General features: G+C 37.9%; 1 protein-coding gene across 4 annotated transcripts in view; it reads left to right on the top strand.

Annotated features, from left to right (window-relative positions):
• ATF1 (activating transcription factor 1) overlaps window positions 1-21895 on the top strand; it is a 34828-nt gene that overhangs the window by 11053 nt on the left and 1880 nt on the right. For 3 of the 4 annotated variants that reach the window (XM_065419061.1, XM_065419059.1, XM_065419060.1), the window contains 6 exons: window positions 949-1074; window positions 7727-7827; window positions 11984-12114; window positions 15840-16022; window positions 16125-16284; window positions 17779-18810. In XM_065419061.1, coding sequence (XP_065275133.1) covers window positions 949-1074; window positions 7727-7827; window positions 11984-12114; window positions 15840-16022; window positions 16125-16284; window positions 17779-17923 — 846 coding nt within the window. In that variant the 3' untranslated portion in view covers window positions 17924-18810. Of the gene's footprint in view, window positions 1-948; window positions 1075-7726; window positions 7828-11983; window positions 12115-15839; window positions 16023-16124; window positions 16285-17778; window positions 18811-21895 lie in introns of those variants that run through there. The other variant, XR_010562280.1, reaches the window with a different exon arrangement.

The raw sequence follows: 21895 nt of genomic DNA, 5'->3' as shown, positions 1-21895 counted from the left end.
TATAGCAACACTCCTTTCTCTGACTTCTCACTTGTCTCCAGACCATAATTCAGCTGCAAAAATAATCTACTTTGCCTGACCATGCTCAGATCCTGCTCTCTTTTGCCTTCTGCATTGAATTCTATCTCCTCCTTGCCTTCCAGGCCCTGTAAAATTTGGCTCCTCTATTTGGCTGTTATTTCTTTTTGCTCACCCCGAGGTGCCTGTCTAACTGTCCCACTATGTGTTGAATCCCTCCCTGAATTGGTCCACCATTGAGCCATAGCCTTCCCCTGTTTATAAGAAAAATACCCTCAAAATGCACACATTACTTCACCCATGCTCCTGCATTATCTTGTTGTTCTGATCCACTCTGACCCTCCACTCAGCTTTTGTCCCACCCTCTTGTTGATTTAATCTAATTTAAGGTCTGTTCTTGTGAAGTGCTGATTTTTCTCAACACCCGCAGATTTAAGTGGGAATTGAGGGTGCCCATCATATTATACAATCTGTCTTCTGCTTGTTTAATTTAATACACCCATTATGATGGAATTAAAGCTTAAACAATAAGCTCTCCCAGAGGGAGGCTTTGTCGTTATCTGTAAAGTGCCATGCATATATTATGAAGCTATATATATAAAAAAAATCATTCTCAGTGGAGGGCTCAGTGTTATTGGTGAAAAGTCTGCTTTGCTACACGAGGCACAATATTTTTTTCGCACATATTGCTAAAGCATTTGGTTTTCTCCCTACCTGAAGGCAAGTCAATGACTGGTTTAGACTTTTTCATATACAGCAGTGTATCCGAAAAACAGATTTAATTTTTAAAGACTATTTTATGTCTCAACTTAAAACAAGCCTCTGTTAATGCCCATTCCCCACTAATTGTCATAGGCTTATCTGCATTTTCTAACTACATGCTACAAAGCATACATCTGATTTTGTTAATAAACTTTGTATTTGTCTTAGATGTCTCTAAGAGGTCCTACTCCGCTGACAGTTGTACAGCTTCCTGGAGAGCAAGTACAGGTCCAGGGAGTCATTCAGACAGCTCAGTCCTCTGTAATCCACTCACCCCAGGTGCAAACAGTGCAGGTAACTACATAGTAGGGGTTTTTTAACATACGTGAAAAGACTTATGAAGTCTTATCTGATTGATCTGAACCTACCACAGTGCAGCCTCGCTGGCACCATTAGTAAAGTGTGAATTTTTCTAATGTAGGGAGGACATCTAGGAAGCCAATTTGTAAATCCAAGCCCTAAAAATTTTTATTTTTAGGTACATCATTTTTATTTAATCACTATTTAGATATTTCATGTTTTATATTGCTCAAAGGTGCCCTTAGAGTTAAGATTGCGTTTTAAAACCCTATTTTAGGGCTTTATAATTTATATATAAAGATTTGATTGGCGCTGAAACTTTACGTATATAAGATCTCTGTCCACAAGCTACTTTTTATTTATTGATTTTTGCAAAAATGTATGACTTATCAGTTACTTTTGTGTGCTCCTTATAATTTTTTAAGCTTCTAATTGATTAACGAAAATAATGTGTGAACTAGTTGCTTTTGATGTTTTGACAATTAGTGTATATGTAATTATATTGTTACATAGTTATAGTCCTAGTTAGCATAATATATATCCTGACATGTAGCTGTGTTTTATAATTATATTATTATAATTATATATATATAAGAGCCTCATATTTGAGGTATCCCAAACTTCTTGAAATAATAAGAATAAAAATAGTGTAGTGGCAATAAATAGGTGTGGCACAGACTAGATTTGGGGGAATATTGGCCAGATTACCAGGTTTATTTCTGACTCTTCATAAATTGCCACGAGGTCTTTACATTGCACTACAGATGGACAGAAAGAACCTCTGGTTAATGTCTTATTTGAAGGAAAGCACTGCTAACAGTTCATCATCCCATGTACTTTAATATCCAAATTAGGAATGAACCAAAACAATCCAGGGGTTAAGATGTGGATCAAGTCAGCAGACCTGAGTGGTGGTTCTTATTTGTTGAGCGCCAACAGTATATTCTTTGCTGTACAGAATATGACATAATCCTGCCCTATGAGACCTGGATCTGCTGCTCACTCACTGATTTTGAACAAGTCAGTTCATTGTTTTGTGCCTCAATTTCCCCATCTGCTTTTAACAAACACAGTAGGTGTGGGGGAATGGAAAATTTAGCTATCTTCATAAAGCACTTCGGTGAACTTCATGGCCTTCGGGAGACAAAAGAAACATGAGCAACTTTCTCTAAATGTTGATAGCAAACCCCTTTGCTGTGACAGCTAACTAAAAAGTATTTTCCCCAGAGCTATACACATTCTTGCTGACCTTATGTTGCTGGTACAGAGATAAGTATAAATAAAGGAGCTTTGTTTGCTTGTGTTTAATTGGGATCATCAGAGAAAAAATTGACACTTGCCAACTGGAAAAGGCTACAAATGGAATAAAAAGAAAATTATAGATAAAAACCTCATATAAAATAAAAACTGTTAAATCCATTTGAGTAGTCTATACAAATATTCTTGCCTATTTCTTCCATGATATGCTGCTGCTTCTTTAAATGTGTTCATTGTCTTCAGTTGACTCTAATTATAAATACAGTACTCTGAGCAACCAAAATACAAGTCTCCACACAGTAAATTTTTATTATTTGAAGTTTCTTTTAAAACCCTCCTCTCTCCTTTTTCTTAAATGGCGCTCCTTCTCCCATTCTCACTTTAACCATGTTTCTTTAAGTGAGGGTGGGTCTCCCTTTTCCTCTGGTGTCCTGTTCCTAAAACTCGCTAGCTTTTGCCAGCATTGTAATATTCGTGCTCTGGTTGATAGCGATAACTAAGGCTACGTTTTAGTCACAGCCTATGACCTGTCCATGACTTTTACTAAAAATACCCATGACTAAAACTTGGGCGGGGGGCCACTGGTGCTCTGAAGGGGCCATTCCGGGGGCACCGCAGGTGCTGGGGGAGGTGGCCCGGGACCTCACCTGTGCTGGAGGAGGTGGCCAGGCTGCAGCTCATGGCCTGGGACCCCGTGGGGTGGAGGGGCTGGGCAGTGGCGTGCGGCTCTGGACAACCGCTGGTGCTGGGGGGGTGGGGGGGATGATTGGCAGGGCTGGCAGGAGCTCCCTACCCGGCTCCGCATCCCTGGCATGGCCCTGCAGCTCCTAGGGGTCCAAGGGGCCGGGGGCTCCACGCTGCTCCCGCCACAAGCGCCGTCTGTACAGCTCCCATTGGCTGGGAACCGCAGCCAATGGGAGCTGTGGGGGCGGGGCCTGCAGGCGGAGGCAGCGCGTGGAGCCCCCTTCCCCCATCGGACGCCTAGGAGCTGCAGGGCCATGCCAGGGGGAGTGCCAAGGAGCCCCCCACCCTGAAGTAAGCGTCCCCTGCACCTTCTGCCCCAAGCCATGAGCCCCCTCCCACACACCCAAACTGCTGCTGCTAGCCAGGAGCTGCCTGGCTTGGGCAGCCCCTGAGCCAGCACCAGCCATTGCAGAAGTCACGGATGTCACGGAATCCGTGACCTCTGTCACAGACTCGCAGCCTTAGCAATAACATAGCCTTCCTCCAACACTGCTATATGTGAAAGAAAGCATAAGATCAAACGAAGTAAAAATTTCAATGAACTAACCTGTAGCATAGAATCTCTATGGATAGTAATTCCATGCTCTAATAATAATATAGCAATAGGGATACATTACCGATCACCTGACCAGGATGGTGATAGTGACTGTGGGAGATTAGAGAGGCTATAAAAATGAAAAGCTCAATAATAATGGGGGATTTCAACTATCCCCATATTGACTGGGTACATGTCACCTCAGGACAGGATGCAGAGATAAAGTTTCTTGACACCTTAAATGACTGCTTCTTGGAGCAGCTAGTTCTGGAACCCACAAGCGTAGAGGCAATTCTTGATTTAGTCTTAAGTGGAGCACAGGATCTGGTCCAAGAGGTGAATATAGCTGGATCGCTTGGTAATAGTGACCATAATATAATTAAATTTAACATCCCTGTGGTGGGGAAAACACCACAGCAGCCCAACAAGGTAGCATTTAATTTCAGAAAGGGGGACTGCACAAAAATGAGGAGGTTAGTGAAACAGAAATTAAAAGGTACAGCACCAAAAGTGAAATCCCTGCAAGCTGCATGGAAACTTTTTAAAGACACCATAATAGAGGCTCAACTTAAATAAGCATAGAGAACCAAAAAAGTGCCACTGTGGCTAAACAACAGAGTAAAAGAAGCAGTGAGAGACAAAAAAACATCCTTTAAAAAGTGGAAGTTAAATCCTAGTGAGGAAAATAGAAAAGAGCATAAACTCTGGCAAGTGAAGTGTAAAAATATAATTAGGAAGGACAACAAAAATTTGAAGAACTGATAGCCAAAGACTCTAAAAGTAATAGCAAAAAAAATTTTAAGTACATCAGAAGCAGGAAGCCGGCTAAACAACCCCAGTGGGGCCACTGGACGATTGAGATGCTTAAGGAGCACTCAAGGACGTTAAGGCCATTGCAGAACAATTAAATTAATTATTTGCTTCGGTCTTCATGGCTGAGGATGTGAGGGAGATTCCCAAACCTGAGCCATTCTTTTTAGGTGACAAATCTGAGGAACTGTCCCAGATTGAGGTTTGGAACAAATTGACAAAACGAAACAGTAATAAGTCACCAGGACCAGGTAGTATTCACCCAAGAGTTCTGAAGGAACTCAAATATGAAATTGCAGAACTACTAACTGTGGGATGTAACCTAATGCTTAAATCATCGTCTGTACCAGTTGACTGGAGGATACCTAATATTATGCCATTTTAAAAAAAGGCTCCAAGGGCGATTCTGGCAATTACAGGCCAGTAAGCCTAACTTCAGTACCAGGTAAATTAGGTGAAACTATAGTAAAGAACAAAATTATCAGACACATAGATGAACATAATTTGTTGTGGAAAAGTCAACATGTTTTTTGTAAAGGGAAATCATGCCTCACCAGTCTACTAGAATTCTTTGAGGGGGGTCAACAAGCATGTGGACAAGGGGGATCCCGTAGATGTAGTGTACTTAGATTTTCAGAAAGCCTTTGACAAGGTCCCTCACCAAAGGCTTAAGCAAAGTAAGCTGTCATGAGATAAGAGGGAAGATCCTCTTATGGATTGGTAACTGGTTAAAAGATAGAAAACAAAGGGTAGGAATAAATGGTCAGTTTTCAAAATGGAGAGAGGTAAATAGTGGTGTCCCCCAGGGGTCTGTACTGGGCCCAGTGCTATTCAACATATTCAAAAAAGATCTGGAAAAAGGGGTAAACAGTGAGGTGGTAAAATTTACAGATGATAAACAACTACTCAAGATAGTTAAGTCCCAAGCAGACTGGGAAGAGCTACAAAGAAATCTCACAAAACTGGGTGACTGGGCAACAAAATGGCAGATGAAATTCAATGTTGATAAATGCAAAGTAATGCACATTGGAAAACATAATCCCAACTACACATATAAAATGATGGGGTCTAAATTAGCTGTTACCACTCAAGAAAGAGATATTGGAGTCATTGTGGATACTTCTCTGAAAACATCCACTCAATGTGCAGCGGCAGTCAAACAAGTGAACAGAAAGTTGGGAATCATTAAGAAAGGGATAGATAATAAGACAGAAAATATCATATTGCCTCTATATAAATCCATGGTACGCCCACATCTTGAATACTGCGTGCAGATGTGGTCACCCCATCTCAAAACAGAAATATTGGAATTGGAAAAGGTTCAGAAAAGGGCAACAAAAATGATAATGGGTATGGAACGGCTGCCATATGAGGAGAGGTTAATAAGACTGTAACTTTTCAGCTTGGAAAAGAGAAGATTAAGGCGGGGGGTATATGATAGAGGTCTATAAAATCATGACTGGTATGGAGAAAGTAAATAAGGAAGTGTTATTTACTCCTTCTCATAACACAAGAACTAGAGGTCACCAAATGAAATCAATAGGCAGCAGCTTTAAAACAAACAAAAGGAAGTATTTTTTCACACAATGTACAGTCAACCTGTGGAACTCCTTGCCAGAGGATGTTGTGAAGGCCAAGACTGTAACAGGGTTCAAAAATGAACTAGATAAGTTCATGGAGGATAGGTCCATCAATGGCTATTGGTCAGGGATGGTGTCCCTAGCCTCTGTTTGCCAGAAGCTGGGAATGGGCAACAGGGAATGGATCACTTGATGATTACCTGTTCTGTTCATTCCCTCTGGGGCACCTGGCATTGGCCACTGTTGGAAGACAGGATACTAGGCTAGATGGAGCTTTGGTCTGACCCTGTATCGCCGTTCTTATGGTCTTATGCCATTAGTTGCCTATATAGTTCTTGTAATATCCCTAATTTCCCCCTGTTCTAGGAGTGGGATACTCCTCATGTTGCTTCTGAACTTGAGTTCCAGGAGTCAGACCTAAGGTTATAGTATTTTGATGAAAACCTTAAGCATTTTTCCGTGTTTGACAGTGCTGTTAGTAGCTTCCTGGGTTGATTGGTTCTACAGCATAGAACAGTTTGCGTGAAGTAATTGAAGGTTTTCAGATTTTAATGTTATAATCCTTTTCCTGGGATATATTGATGTAAGGAACTAATAAAGGTGCATCCTTGTGTGGATCACTATAAACTTGTTTGTAGTAGTGAGTTAACATTTGCTTTCTGGTGCTGGAGTAAGGATTACATAAGAACACAAGAACATAAGGGTAGCCATGTGGATCAGGCCAATGGTCTATCTAGCCCAGTATCCTGTCTCTGACAGCAGCCAGTATTAGAGCTTTAGGGAGAGTGTACAGAATAGGGCAGTTTTGCAGTGATCCATCCCTGTCTTCCACACCTGGCTTCTGGCAGTCAAAGGGTTACGGTTGACCCTACCATGGGATCGCATCCCTGACCATCTTGGCTAATAGTCATTGACAGACCTATCCTCCCTTAACTTTTTTAAAAATATATTGTATCTATTTTGCAACTTATGTATAAAGCAGGCAACCAATCAGATATCGAAGATTAATGCTTAGCATTAAAAAGGCTTGCACTGATGTGCTTGTCACTTTGAGCTGTTGCATAGTGTAGTTCACCCAGCTCACCTGCTCCGTGCACGTAGAGAGACAGAGAATATATAAAGATGCATATTTGACATTTTATTGTTGCTTTCTTGAGACTTATAGCAGTGAAATTATATCTCAGGAAAAATTCATGGCAAAGGAGTTTATACATAGACTATTCTGATGTCTGTTTGTTCAATAGACTTCACAAAAATTTTCCCATAAATAAAGGAATGCCTGCTATCATGGAGACTCCAGAGAATTACTTGATTTTTCTTTTTCTGCCTGTCTCTTGCACAGTCTTCAGTAGACACAGAACCAAGCCACACATTTCAGGTGTTGATTTTGAACATCCCTGAGTTTGGGGGAGTTTGGATCAGGGAGTTTGGTTCATGCCCATCTTTAGGTTTTTAAAGTAATTGTATTCTGGCTTCTGTTAAATAACTTCCTAGTTTGTGCTCCTTAACTGTGGCAGTCTCTAAGAATTGCTCATCTTGTAGTAAAGATGTTTGATAGCACTAAATCTGGAACATACTGTTTCTTGCAATTTTTTGGTAGTCTGTTACATGTATTTAGTCTCCATGCACTTGTGTCTTGTATAAATTTAAATTGAGAAATGTGAACTGTCTTGGGTACTTTTGTAGTGTACAGCACAGTGACATGGGATATGCTTTCTAGGTATCTTCTTTGTCAGAGAGTGAGGATTCTCAGGATTCATCAGATAGCATAGGCTCTTCGCAGAAGACCCGAGGTATCTTAGCACGGCGACCGTCTTACCGGTGAGTATATTTGTGACATTCCCCAGGGTACAATCTGGACTTCCAAACAGCTGTGCCCCCTTAACTCTCTAACCTGGGATGCCTCTTACACTGCTTTGCTGGTGCACAACTACTTCAGGTTCTGCCCACACGCAGCCTCCTGCATGTAACTTGCTCCCAGCTACACAGTATTAAGTGCTATTACTAGCCACTCATAAATTACTTACAGGGAGACACCTGCATATCCCCAGTCCCAGCCTTGTTCCTCAGAAATGTGTGTCTTACGCTGCTCAGTATTCTCCTGGACAGTGTAAACTCATAGTACGTCTGTCATTCCAACACTGGGTAATGATTATGCACCAGCCTTGTTATCCTAAGTAGAGATTCCCAAACACTTCAATCCAAACACACTTGTTTAGATAAAACAATAAAACAAGTTTATTAAATAGAGAAAGATACATTTTAAGAGATTTCAAGTGATAAGTCATAAAAGTCAGAATTGGTTACAAAAGAAATAAAAAGATAAAACTGTAAGCTAATACCTAAATGAAGAGAGGGGTGATGTGGCGGTCATTGTCTCTTATTTTTATACCCTCCTCCTCTTTTTGAGGATTACCTCCCTGCTGGGGTGTAGGCAGACAGTCCCCTGCATATGTGAGATTCGAACCATCTCTGGGATGAAATGTAAATGTCTTGTTTATAACTTCTCCCCCGCTGGTCGATGCCCAATTAAGCCGGTAATGGCCCTTAAGCACGTTGCTGCCATGCTAGTGTGTCTTTGTCTCAGATAAATTGGTTTGTGGGTATTACCTAGAACTACAACATATTTCAGTAACAATCATTTAGCAAAATCTCAAAATTGTACATGCAGTGATGTTACACACATTTCAACAGGATAATAATATTCAGCAGATTATGAGTTTTCAAATGATACCTCACAAGGCATACTTTGTTCAAAATATATCATAACCATATAAAAGTGGTGAACATGGGGTACAGGTCTCAACCTTACAAACATTTATACTGTATTTTTTATTAGAAGCTTTTAAAAACACTAACAAAAATCACAGCTTCCATCAGTTATCTCCATATATTTCATCAGCCTTCTGAATTATTTTTTTATTCCCCTAAAATATGTATTGTATCTGTTTATACAAAAGTTATTTCTGCTTTTGGTGATACACAATAAACTGAAGCAACTATTTAGATTTTATTTTTCCATAATGAAGAATTTTAAATGAAAGCTGATAGCAAAACCAATGTTTTCTAACAGACTGGGCTAAATTCACTGCTGATGTAAGAGAATGATTATTATATAACATCTCTACATGTTTGCTGTTGAAGCACAGATGTTTAGTGAGTTTAATTCTGTTGTGTGGAATCAGCTAAAAACCTGATTTTTTGAAGCCAGTGTTCAACCAAAGCTCTCATTGACTATAAGGGGAGTTTTGCTTAAATAAGGACTGCAGGATCAGACTCCAGGATGATATTGTGTAGTGAAAAGTTGTTTTATCACTTTAACCATACTAGTTATTGCTATTTTATTGAAAAGAGGAACTGAGTAAAACACTGTTATGTTTTCAAATGACATACAGGATAAATTCCAGTTATCTGAATTCCAGTTATCCAAAAAGTCTAGTTATCCAATTCCACAGTATAGCCCTATTTTAGTTAATAGCACTTCCTTTTATCTGAATGCTTGGTTATTTCCAAGGTTCTGATGTTCCCTACGCCATCTGGCTAAATGGGAGTGTTCTGTACTTTTCAAAGTGATAAACCAAGAAATAAAAGCATAATGCATCTTAAACTTTTATAGTTTTTACTTGGATATTTTGAAAAAAATTACAAATTAAAGCTTGCGAAGTTACCCCAAGGTCCTAAGGAGTGACAGTTATTCCTACCTCCACCGGTGCTTCTCATTTTTATTTTTTTACCCCCATTCTCTCTTCTATTTTCCTCTTAAATTAAATACCAAAATAAACTGTTTACATTAAACTATTTTTTTTTCAGTTCCGCACACAAAAAAGTCAGAGTGAAAAAAGAATGGTCAACAATTCTCACTCAAAGAACACTTTATGGGAAAATACTAGTTGTGCACATAATTTAGGTGGAAGCGATACATAGCAGTGAGAGCATGGGATTGGAAGTCAAGAATTCTGCTTTCCTGTTGGACGGCCGCTAACTCGTTATGTGACCTTGGACAAGATGTATAAACTCTCTGTGCCTCCATTTCTTCTTCTGTTAAATGGGGAGCTATTATTCTCGTAGGGTATTGTGAGCTATATAGTGCACTAGGCGTTTGAAGAGCTGTACAAGAGTTAAGTATTTTTATTAAAGAGTTTTGAGATCCTTGGATGAAATGCACTATATAAGTGAAAAGTATTATTTTGTATCACAGAGCAAAAAAACTTAACTAATGAATTAAAAAAAAATTCCTAAAGCATCCCACTTGTTTCCACTTTATTCTAACAATAACAAAAATTGACAAATTGATTTTGATTAGAGTTAGAGAGAGAGAGACACAAATCCACAGTTATTGTGTGAATCAGAGCATGAGGTTTTAAACTAGGGAGAACACTAACAGGCAAGTTATAAACCCCTGGAAAATATTTATGATGGAAACTCTGGTGCACCCGTTACTGAAGTGATGCAGCTGTACTGCTAGAAACAATACAGAAAATCTGACATATGCACAAGTGCGTTTTATTTTGTCAAGGCTGATTGGAAAGAAAAAAATTGCTTGAACTACTTTAAAACATCTATGTATGGGTTTCCAGCACAATGTTTTACTACAGGTTATTACAATGTATTGTAAGTTATGAAAACTGTCACTACAGAGGGCTTATTTCTAAAATATTTAAGGTTTTTAGAAGACAGTGATTGAAAATCTTACATTGCACTTGCATATACAAGTGGTTTAATACTGAATTACTATTTGACTGTAAGTAAAGTGGTTCAGATTTTTGAATGAGGAACAAGAAATAAGAAACTCTTGACTACAGAAATACGATTACTTGAAGAAGTTTAGAGAGAATTCCTATATGCAATTTTTATTTCAAACTTTGCCTGCTTATTTACAGTCTTTATTACAAAAGCATGATAGTACTATTGATAATATATTTTATATTTTGTTGACTATATCTGCTAAGAATTATTGAGAACATATGTTTAGTAGTTATTGGCTTCTCTTAAAGTAAGCATCAGGATTTCTTGATCCCAGAATTATATTGTCTGAAGTGAAGCCAATAATTACCCTGAACCACAACAAATTTTGATATTTATTTAAATATTAAGTCAATATGTGTTTGGTTAAATATGGTCACCAAAATGCCTAGAAATCTCTTAATTAAGGGCATGAATTTTTTAAAAAGTTAGACAAGCAGAAAAGTAGCTATTAATGTTTGATGATTCAGTCAGGAAGCAGAGATGAGTACATGCTTTCTGATTGGCTCTTCCAGGGTAAACAATATTAGTTTTGACTGAACACAGCTGCAGCCAGTAAAGATGTATATATTTGGGTCACACTTAATATTAAGGTTCCATTTATAAAGGGCTAATAAACGATTTATAGATATTATAAGCTTGTTACATACATGAGTGTTGTGTGTTCTAGATCGTTATAAGCAACCTGTTGATCTGTCAGACTCTATAGCAATCTATAACAATTGATTAGCCATTAAAAAAATCTTAATTTATTAATCCTTTATAAGATATTATAAATGGAATCCAATGTGACCCCTATTTGCATATGCAGTCCAATTGGTTAACATTGCTCCAGACTTCAGTATTGTTTACCTCTGAGGAGGTCATGTTATATAAATATATAAGCAAATTACCTCTGAGGTGGTAACAATACAAATTTACTGACTTGTCACATGACTTTTTTTCAGCCAACCACAAGCTAGGATTTGTCTTTTGTATGTAACAATGTGTGTAATGCTATTAAAGATTATCAGCTATGTATGTTAGCAGCATGTTTCTATAACTATGTTGGTTTTAGGTGCTCTATCTCTGTTATATTTGTAGTTTGATTAATTTAAAAATTGTCACCGGTGGAGAAATATTTGCCAGCAAAACTTGCCTGCAACATTATTAAAATTTGTACTCAGAGTAATTGCCTACCAGTTTGCCATCTTTTGCTTTCACCAGTGCTAATGAAGAAAAAATTTTTCCATAGAAAAATCTTGAAAGATCTTTCGTCCGAAGACGCACGAGATAGAAAAGGAGATGATGAAAGTCCTGGTGTCTCTACTGTCACCTCTATGTCTGTTCCCACACCTATCTACCAGACCAGCACTGGACAGTACAGTATGTTATATTAAATATACATCCAACTAGACATACTTCTGTTACACGAAACTGTATGGGGGAAAGTTTATATTGTATCTCATATATTTGACACTAAGATGAGTTTGTGGAAGGATTGGCAGTACAAATGATAGCTATTCCAATTATCATTATTTGTTGGAATTAAAGGAGTGGCTAGATGCCCATGGTGAGATCAAGGCTCCATTGTGCTAGATGTTGTACATCCACATAGTAGGAGACAGACCATCCTTGTCCCAAAGAGCTTACCATATAAGTAGAATCAAAAAGTGGGAGTAAGGTAGCATTATTATCCCCATTTTACGGATGGAGAAGTGAGGCAGAGAGAGCTGAAGTGACTTGCCCTATGTCACATAGGAAGCTGATGAAAGAGCCAGGAATTTCACCCAGATTTCTTGACTCTCAGTTCAGTGCCTTAATTACAAGACCAATTTCCTCTTTGATTAATTTCTTCCTTTCTAATATAACTTATTACACTTTTTTAGTAATTGTTTGCTGTAGTGCTTTTCCTATAAAATCTGGAATTTGCATCCCTTTCAACTTGGTTCTCCCCCATGGTGCTTAGGTGTTTTCCTTATGCCCTCATCCTTGCAAATGACAAACCTTATTGGAAAGGACTCCTTTAGTCTGTGCTCTTCTGCCTGAGAAGTCAAAGTGGGTTGCTGCTCCAGACACCCCTTCCTTCTTCTTGAAGGTATTCTCTCTGCCATGATATGCATGAAATTCCCCAAAACAACAGTCCAAGACTACAACTGATCTAATTAAAACAAGATTAAGAATAGCAAAAGAAAATAATATTTAAACAAAAGAAACAGTATACATAACATAGCTGTCTTGAAACTGCAAAAAGATTAGCTAGGCTTACCTTACCTTGTCTAGAAAGACATTCTTCCTCACTGACCTTCTTGGTCAGATTGCATCCAGGGGACACACCCTCCCCGCTCTGTGTCCCAGGATCTCCCTTTCTTGAAAGGCCTTGGTCATTTTTACCCTGTGATTACTTTAATCTCAAATGTGAGAGATTATAGTATCAGGGTGGGAAGTTACATCAGCATTTCAGCAAAGTATTATTTGATCAGCTCAGGGAAATAAATTAGTTCTCTGTACGATTGCTGTCCTCTGTTCCTGCTGTCATTCCCCCTTCTAGTTCTGGAAGGATCCTCTAACTTCCTTGCTCTAAATCTAACATTTCAAAGGCCATGTTGATCTTGTCTGCCCTTTAGCCAGCCTAACAAGTCAAAATGATTGAACATGCTTTGCATGGCAGCTACTCCCGGCTAGAGATGTTAGAATGTGTCTGTATTCTTTTGTTGATTGGCCTTTTACCATAACAATTCCCCATGTCCATGCACCTACTCTGTATGAAGTGTAAACTGTTGGCAGAGACCAAATGATCTGTCACATTACCCCAAACTTTGAACATATTTACTTGCCAACTAAATCCAGGATTACTAAAAGTAAGCATGCTATTTTAAATTGAGTCTGATTCAAAACTTTTGCAACTTAAAAATGAACTAAAATTCTGTAGTTAAAAAAAAATCCAAAATATATATTTCTTTCCTTTTTTTTTATTTTTATTTTTATATTGCATGCAATAGTGCCAGTGCAGTCTATGACGGGCATGGCTATTTTGGATCTTCAGTTCATTTTCAAAGTATATGCTTCACTTAAAAAATATATTTTGCTCCAAGGTAACAGTAGTCTAGGGAAAAATAACAGGAGTACTTGTGGCACCTTAGAGACTAACAAATTTATTAGAGCATAAGCTTTCGTGGGCTACAACCCACTGTAGCCCACGAAAGCTTATGCTCTAATAAATTTGTTAGTCTCTAAGGTGCCACAAGTACTCCTGTTATTTTTGCGGATACAGACTAACACGGCTGCTACTCTGAAAGTAGTCTAGGGGCAACTTATCTATTAAGTGATTAAAACAATAAAATGTCATATAAATCATAAATAAAGACATTTCTTTATAGTCTGAGATAATTTCTTTAATCAAATAAAGCTTGAATTTCTCCTTAAATGACATTGTAGAATTATAAACTTGTTTATCCTGGAGAAAATTAATACACTTAATTCTTGGAAAACATCTATTGGAAAATCTCAAGTAGTTTAGAACGTAAACAATTTGGGTGAGCTAGTAAACTACAGGGGATTTAATATTTCATCTTGTTTTGATATCAGTGTTAAAAATAGGAGAAGCAAAGAAAAATTGTAAAAGCTTGTATGCGAGATTTTCAAAAGTGCAGAAGAGTTCAGCTCCCATGTAAACATTTAAATAAAGTGGCCTGATTTTCAAATGTGATCAGCACCCAGCAGCTCCCATTAAGAAAAAGACACTTTCTCCTCCCATTAAAAATAACAGGAGTTGCTGGTTGATGTTTTTTTGTTTTTAATCAGGCCCCTGTGTTTTTTTAGGGGATAAATGAAAATACAGGCAAATATGGAAATTTTCTGCATTTATTTTTAATTACAAAAATGTCCACGTATAATAGTTACAACACATGTTGCTTCTACCACCAACCTCTCCCCTAACCGCTGTGTCACTCACCACTGATGTCACAATCTCACCACTTGACAATGTCACAATCTAGTCAGTCAACAGTGAGCTGTTCGGGCAGTAGCAGAGGGTGGGGAGGAGTGAAGGGAGCACTATTTCTACCACATAGTGATTTTTTCATGGGTGCAAGCCAAGTCCATGTAAATGTATAAATATATATGCAAATCTCAGCCTTTTGGCTTATAGTACCAGTGCAGCTTATAACTGGTATGGCTAGTTTAGTCTATATCAGGGGTCGGCAACGTTTGGCACGCGGCTCGCCAGGGTAAGCACCCTGGCGGGCCGGGCCAGTTTTATTTACCTGCTGACGCGGCAGGTTCGGCCGATGGTGGCCCCCACTGGCCGCGGTTTGCCGTCCCGGGCCAATGGGGGCGGTGAGAAGCCGCGGCCAGCACATCGCTCGCCTGCGCCGCTTCTCTCCGCCCCCATTGGCCCGGGACGGCGAACTGCGGCCAGTGGGGGCCGCGATCGGCCGAACCTGCCGCGTCAGCAGGTAAATAAAACTGGCCCGGCCCGCCAGGGTGCTTACCCTGGCGAGCCGCGTGCCGAACGTTGCCGACCCCTGGTCTATATGTTCTATATTGCAGTGAAACCAAAAGTGTCAAATTTGGTCCAAAATTTAAAGTGTGCATAAGCTAGGTTTTATAAAACCTGAGGCTAGTAGACATTTCTATGGCATTATGGGGGAGGAAGTGTAAAGCAATTTTTGAAACATTAAGTATTCCCTGTATGTTTGCAACTCAAACACTGCAGCTTTGTATTTTTGTATGAGCCTGAAAGTGACCAGAAGCGGATGAGTCTCTTTTCAATCTTCAAGCTATGTGAAATACAAAACAGTAAACAAACAGCACGAATCCTGGAAAATAAATTAGGTTGTTTAAATTTATTCAGTTTAATAGCCAACCGGATGTTAGTATCATATGTAAGGACATTTTCTTGTAAATATATGGTTTTAACCCAACAGTGTCTCTGACTGCCCCATGACTGTCAAATCAGTCTTTAAAGATGGAACAAAATTGTGGGGCTAATTTTTAAAGTACCAATTTCAGATAGGTGATTGCCTATTGGAAGTGGATGTACTTAGTACACAGAAGGAAAACATTTTCTGTATATCTACCATATTTTTTTTCTCTCTCTTTTATTGAAGTTACTATTGCCCCAAACGGAGCACTGCAGCTGGCCAGTTCAGGTACAGATGGTGTGCAGGGTCTGCAGACATTAACAATGACAAATGCTGGTGGCACTCAGCCTGGGACAACAATACTGCAGTATGCACAAACATCTGATGGGCAGCAGATACTTGTGCCCAGCAACCAGGTGGTAGTGCAGAGTGAGTATGCATTACAAAATCTTTAGGAATATTGTCTCCCATAAAAGTGTAGCTTTCTAAGATTTTTTCCTTTTAATTTAACTTATTCTGCTGTCTTAACAGCTGCATCAGGAGATATGCAGACATATCAGATCCGCACCACACCAACAACCACTTCCCTCCCACAGACTGTAGTGATGACATCTCCTGTCACCCTTACGTCTCAGACAACCAAGACAGATGATCCACAGTTGAAACGAGAAATAAGGCTCATGAAGAACAGGTATGTAAGTTTCCATGTACTGCTATATAACCAGCTTCATAGCTGCAATCAGATTCTTAAACAGCATGATAAAATATAACTTCAGATGTCAAATACTTAAAGGTATACAGGTTTCAGAGTAGCAGCCATGTTAGTTTGTATCTGCAAAAAGAACAGGAGTACTTGTGGCACCTTAGAGACTAACAAATTTATTTAAGCACAAGCTTTCGTGGGCTAAAACCCACTTCATCGGATGCATGCATCCGATGAAGTGGGTTTTAGCCCACGGAAACTTGTGCTCAAATAAATTTTAGTCTCTAGGTGCCACAAGTACTCCTGTTCTTTTTTTAAAGGTATACAGTCACCTTTAAAATCACAATTCTGTCTGAAAATTATTTTTACCAGCTATAGCTGAGTAACATTTAAGACTACTATACTATGAAAGACTAGAAGCTTCCTCTCTTTTCACTTAATTTTGTGTAATTAACAATGCAGTGTTGTTATAGCCATGTCAGTCCCAGGATATTAGGGAGACAAGTAACTATGAGTTAGTTCCCAGACCTGAAAAAGAGCTCTGTGTAGCTTGAAAGATTGTCTCACTCACCAACAGAAGATGGTCCAATAAAAGATTCATCCACCTTGTCTCTCTAATGTTTTTCTTGGTTTCAAGTTGACAGTATCCCTTGATATTTAGCGAAAACTAGAATTGTGTATCCAAAATTCTGAATTCCACATAAGTTTAGTAATTGTGTCACCTATGTATTATTTATCCTATACCCAGTGTCACTAGAAAATGTCAGAAAGCTAGACCCAAACATACTAAAGATTTTGTCCCAGAAAAATTGGGGAAAAATGTGAACTTTTTTTCCTGTAAGCTAACCAGTTTTTGTTTAACCAAATATTTCACACGTTCCTTGAATTGCCTTGTAGTTTAATTTGCTTTGCTAATGCCTGTAAGTAAATAAAACCTCTTTTTTATGAGTATCCTGACCTTAATCTTTTTAAATATTCAATTCAGACTACTCTTGTGTGTATATAGATGATCTCATTTTAATTTTCTTTCTGCATATATATTGACATATGTTTTCTTTCAATCTATTTGCTCTAGAGTGAAACTTCCATTGCCATCTGTGTGCATTATTTAGGGTAGTATGTGTCATTTAATTCTTGAGAAACATGAGACCCAGAACTTTCTGGAAACCAATGATTTTTGCCCAGGGCTGTATTTTTGGTTTCTCATAGAACCAACTGTGTAAAGTTTCTGATGCTCTTAGTGAAAAGGCCATTAACTTTAGAAAAACAAAATGTTTAGGTTTTTTTGCTTTGTTTTGATCATTTTCTTTGATCAGTCAATGCTTTCATGTGAGGTGAACAGAAAAATTAGTTTTCTGTAAAGATCTTCTTCTCCCCACTTGTGAATGGTAGCTTCAGATGGAGTTAGTATTCAAAGCAAAACATGAGTGACTGAACACCTAATGATATACAGTAATTGACACTTCTGCCTTTTGATTTCAGGGAAGCTGCTCGAGAATGCCGTAGAAAGAAAAAAGAATATGTTAAATGTCTGGAAAATCGAGTTGCTGTCCTGGAAAATCAAAACAAAACTCTAATTGAAGAGCTAAAAACTTTGAAAGATCTTTACTGCCATAAAAATGTGTAAGAAAAGGAGGCACAACTTTTTGTGGACTGTCTAAATTTCCATGGGGAATTTTTTTATACCGAATTTTTTAAAATTAAATGAAAGGTCAAAAATGAAACTTTTCTACCTAGATTTCACAACTTAAAGACTATAAAGATTTTATTTACAACATGTTAGTGACAAACTACAAAAAGGAAACAAGAAAACCTCAACAAAACTGCTGGCAGAACTGGAAACATCATTAAAATCAAGGTTACATCGGCAATAAAAGGACATGCACATTTTATCAGACAAGTGATTTGAATTTCCTGAACTACAAATTAATTTGGTAACAGCAGTAATATTTTATTACAGTTAAAATGTGGATGAGATGGAATCCTTGCCATTAGTTGAAAATTATTAGCAACATATATAACCAGTATAGGTTTTAATTTCTTTTGTTTTATGATCCTTATCTTTTCTTTTGGTTATTTGTATGTAAATATTTTTATTTCAACCTGTAAATTCTAACTTACAGGTGTAGAAGATAAAGAGAAGCTAATACTTTGCTAAAAGTATAAATTATGTTTACTTTTCTCAGCTGGCAATCTGTTTAAAGGTGGGGTGGTTTTTTGTTTTGTTTTGGTTTTTTTTGTAAAATGTTTGCTGTGTTCATCAAAGTTGGAGAGGTTTTGCAGAAGGCAATGGGAAAATTATTTTTCAGGCCTAACCCTGAAAGATGTCGAAGGCACATGAATAAGATGTTGACTTCTTAAGAGTATTTAACACATTCAGTTACTTTAAACCAACAGTTTGGTAGAATGGGTATAGCTGAACAAAAGTTGTCAGAGAATGCTTTTTAAATAGTTTTGTTCATGGTTACTGGGTGTGATAAACTATAATTGAAAAATAAATTGTGTGCTGATTATATATACATGCATTGCTTATTCTGTTTGGAGATCATACTATGCTTAATTAAAAAGTTTACAGACCAAAAAAAGACACAGTAAAATAAAAAGCTAAAGATACATACCAAAGGGTTTAATACAGTTCTAATATAGGGTTTATAAATTAAAAAAATAAAAGTGCACAATTACCAGACTAATTTTGTAAGGTAGGCAATATTTTGTGAAGTAATGGCATCTTTGTAAGAAAATACTCTATTGAAAATAGTTAATGGCTGGTATATTTTTATAAGTAAACTATTACCTTTACAAATTCTAAAATGGAGTTTATATGCATATTTTAACAGTTTATACAGTTCCTTTTAGTAAACAAATAGATATTTTGTGTCTCAGATTATTGATTATATATATTTTTATGGGTTAGCACAAAGTAAAATTAGATTCGCTTTGGAGTAGAAAATATTTGAATTACTTTTGTCTTTGTAAGCAACTGACCTTAAAAATAAATCCTAAGGAATATTGTTGGGAAAAAGAAACAGATTAGCATTTTTTTTTCCATATTCAGTAAAAACTGCACATGTGCTTGAATTTACTGCAAAAATACTATCAGGGATCCTAGTATGTATCATTTTGACTTGTTTCTTTCAAGTAAAAGATAAAGGATGTTTGACATGATCAGGACTCTTGAATATAAATAAAATATTATGTGACCATGGTTATTGCATGAACAGTGAATATGCTATTTTCTGTAGTTAGGATTGGATCCTGCTTCCATTATTTCAATGGGAATTGTGCCATGATCTATGTTACTAAAATGTGGTAAGGCCATCATCAGTGAGTTGTGCTAGCTCAGTCCTGAATGAAATTTAAAAATGTATTTGCTCCCCTTGTATGTTGCTTATATAAGGTCTATCAACATTTATTTTATTAGTCTACTATATATATATTGCACTTCCTACCAAGCAGTCAGACTCTGAATTCCACAACTGAGTTGTTAGTGGGTTAGATAAATATTTTGTATTTGTAAAGTTTAATATAACAGATGTGGCTATTATGGGATATTGTTTGCTATATAGTTGCTTTAAATAGAACTGAAATATACATTAGAATTCCTACTCATGTCAAAAATCTTTATGAAATGTTTAAAATGCATTTGTTGCCCAGCACTAGAAAAACTTGCATGCTTGGCGCTCAACCCTGCTTGGGTAAAGACGACATCCTAGGAGGTTCTGAGTGCCTCAAAACTTCCATTAAGGTCAGTGGGAGTTCAGGATAATGAGCACCTCAATAGGACTGGGCTCTTTGGTCAAACTCTGCCACTGAATATGTATGCACTACTCTCAATAACTTCAAAGGGAGACAGACTTGGGTCTGCAGGCAGACTCGGACCATCAATATTGAAGCTTTAATCATGGCTTTCCTGTAAATGAAACTAACTTGAAACTCTTCTTTGTGGTATTTTGCTCCCAACTCTGTGCCATTGCTGTTCTTTTTAAAATTTCTTCTTTTGTGATAAAGGATTTTTTTTAAATGAAACAACTGGCAAGTATCATTACAGTACAAAAAATGGTAGCTGATTCCTGCTCTGTTTTGCAGCTGAATGACTTTTATTATTGCCAGAGAGAAAAACATCAGTCAATTTTATTCTATTGATGTAGTGTTTGGGAAGAAGCAGCATAGGTATATTCTTTATCGTGGAAGTATGAAGTGGTCATATTGGTTTGTTCCTTGAGCGATTACTTTTCAGGAGGAACTTAATTTGGAAAGAGTGTAACATTGAATACTATTGGTCTGGTTACCTCAATAGCTACATACTTCATATTAATTGTAAAGACTTGTTGAAACAAATAGGTGCTTGCAACTCTTGACCTCAGTAATAAAGACCCCAAAATACAATTCTAATGTTCCTCATTTATTGAATCACAACTTATTTAGTTAAAGGGCTGCTGTTGGTAACTTTGGTCCAAAATTTAATCAGTCTTAAAATCATGAAGTAGAGAGTTTCTTCTGTGGTCCAGCTTTTTTTTTTTTTTATAACAAACCTCAACAGCTATCTAAAACTAGAAAATACTGTATGCTCTGCTGTTAGTGATCCAGAAGGGGGAGCACAAGTTAACTGTAACAATCCCCTTCTATCTGTAAACACTCAACCTACTGTTGTTAAAAATCAACGCCTATAATTACTGTAATTGAAAGAGATTGGAAAAAAGAAATTATTTTTGTTTTCTGTATACTTTTTGCATAGTTCCTGTCACAGATACTGCAATCCCATGCAGTATCTTTGGGGACCACTGTATTGAATTTATTAATGGTTTTGTCTTATTGTGTTCTACTCCATGGGGGAGGGTTATCACAGCTCCTCCAGGAACTAAAAACAGTGGAGGGTAATTACCCTGGGGATTGTAAGCAACTCCAGAGAACCACCGCCCCATGGGGTGTTTGGATATACTGATTAAAACTGGGTTTTCCAGAGAGATACTCAAAGAAAGAAATGGCTTTTGTGTAAAAAGCTGAGTTTGAACTGACTCAGGGCCTTCACTTTGATTCAGCAAACAGAACCTTCTGTGTAAAAGAGGCCACAACCCTCATGGAGGAGCTGGAAAGACTGGCTTACAAGGGCCCCATAAAACTGATGGGTGACCTTTGGTAAGGTTTTAACATACATACAGGAACTATTATCGGTTTGTACACATTTTCTCTGTATGCTCTTTTGTTCTTACAATAAATGTACTCTGCTGAGAAAGAGCTGTGTAGTACCTGGTAAAAATGCTGTCACTGTCCTCTGAGAGAAGGCACAGCCCAGGTGCTGGCCTTTAGGCAGACTGACTTGCTGGGAATATCACAGTAGATGATGGGAGTTTGCAGCCCTAAACCCCCCAATAAGAAGGGGGCAGGACAAGGGTCCCTGCCCAGAAACAGCTGACAGCTGGAGACCTGATTGGGCATGCTTGGAGTGGACCACACAGAGGGGGAAACAGGTGAAGTTCCCTTGAAGTCAGACTGTTCCCACTGCAGAGTCTGTTAAACATTTCCCCGTTTGTGTCAGTCTCAGAGAGAACAAAACAGAAAAGTATGATTGTAAAATCACAAACACTTTTAGGGGACTTGG

This window comes from Emys orbicularis, chromosome 19 (assembly GCF_028017835.1).
Source record: "Emys orbicularis isolate rEmyOrb1 chromosome 19, rEmyOrb1.hap1, whole genome shotgun sequence".
Taxonomy (NCBI): Eukaryota; Metazoa; Chordata; order Testudines; family Emydidae; genus Emys; species Emys orbicularis.
Note: the sequence above shows the minus strand (reverse complement) of the source record. Positions and strands in the feature narration are given on the sequence as shown.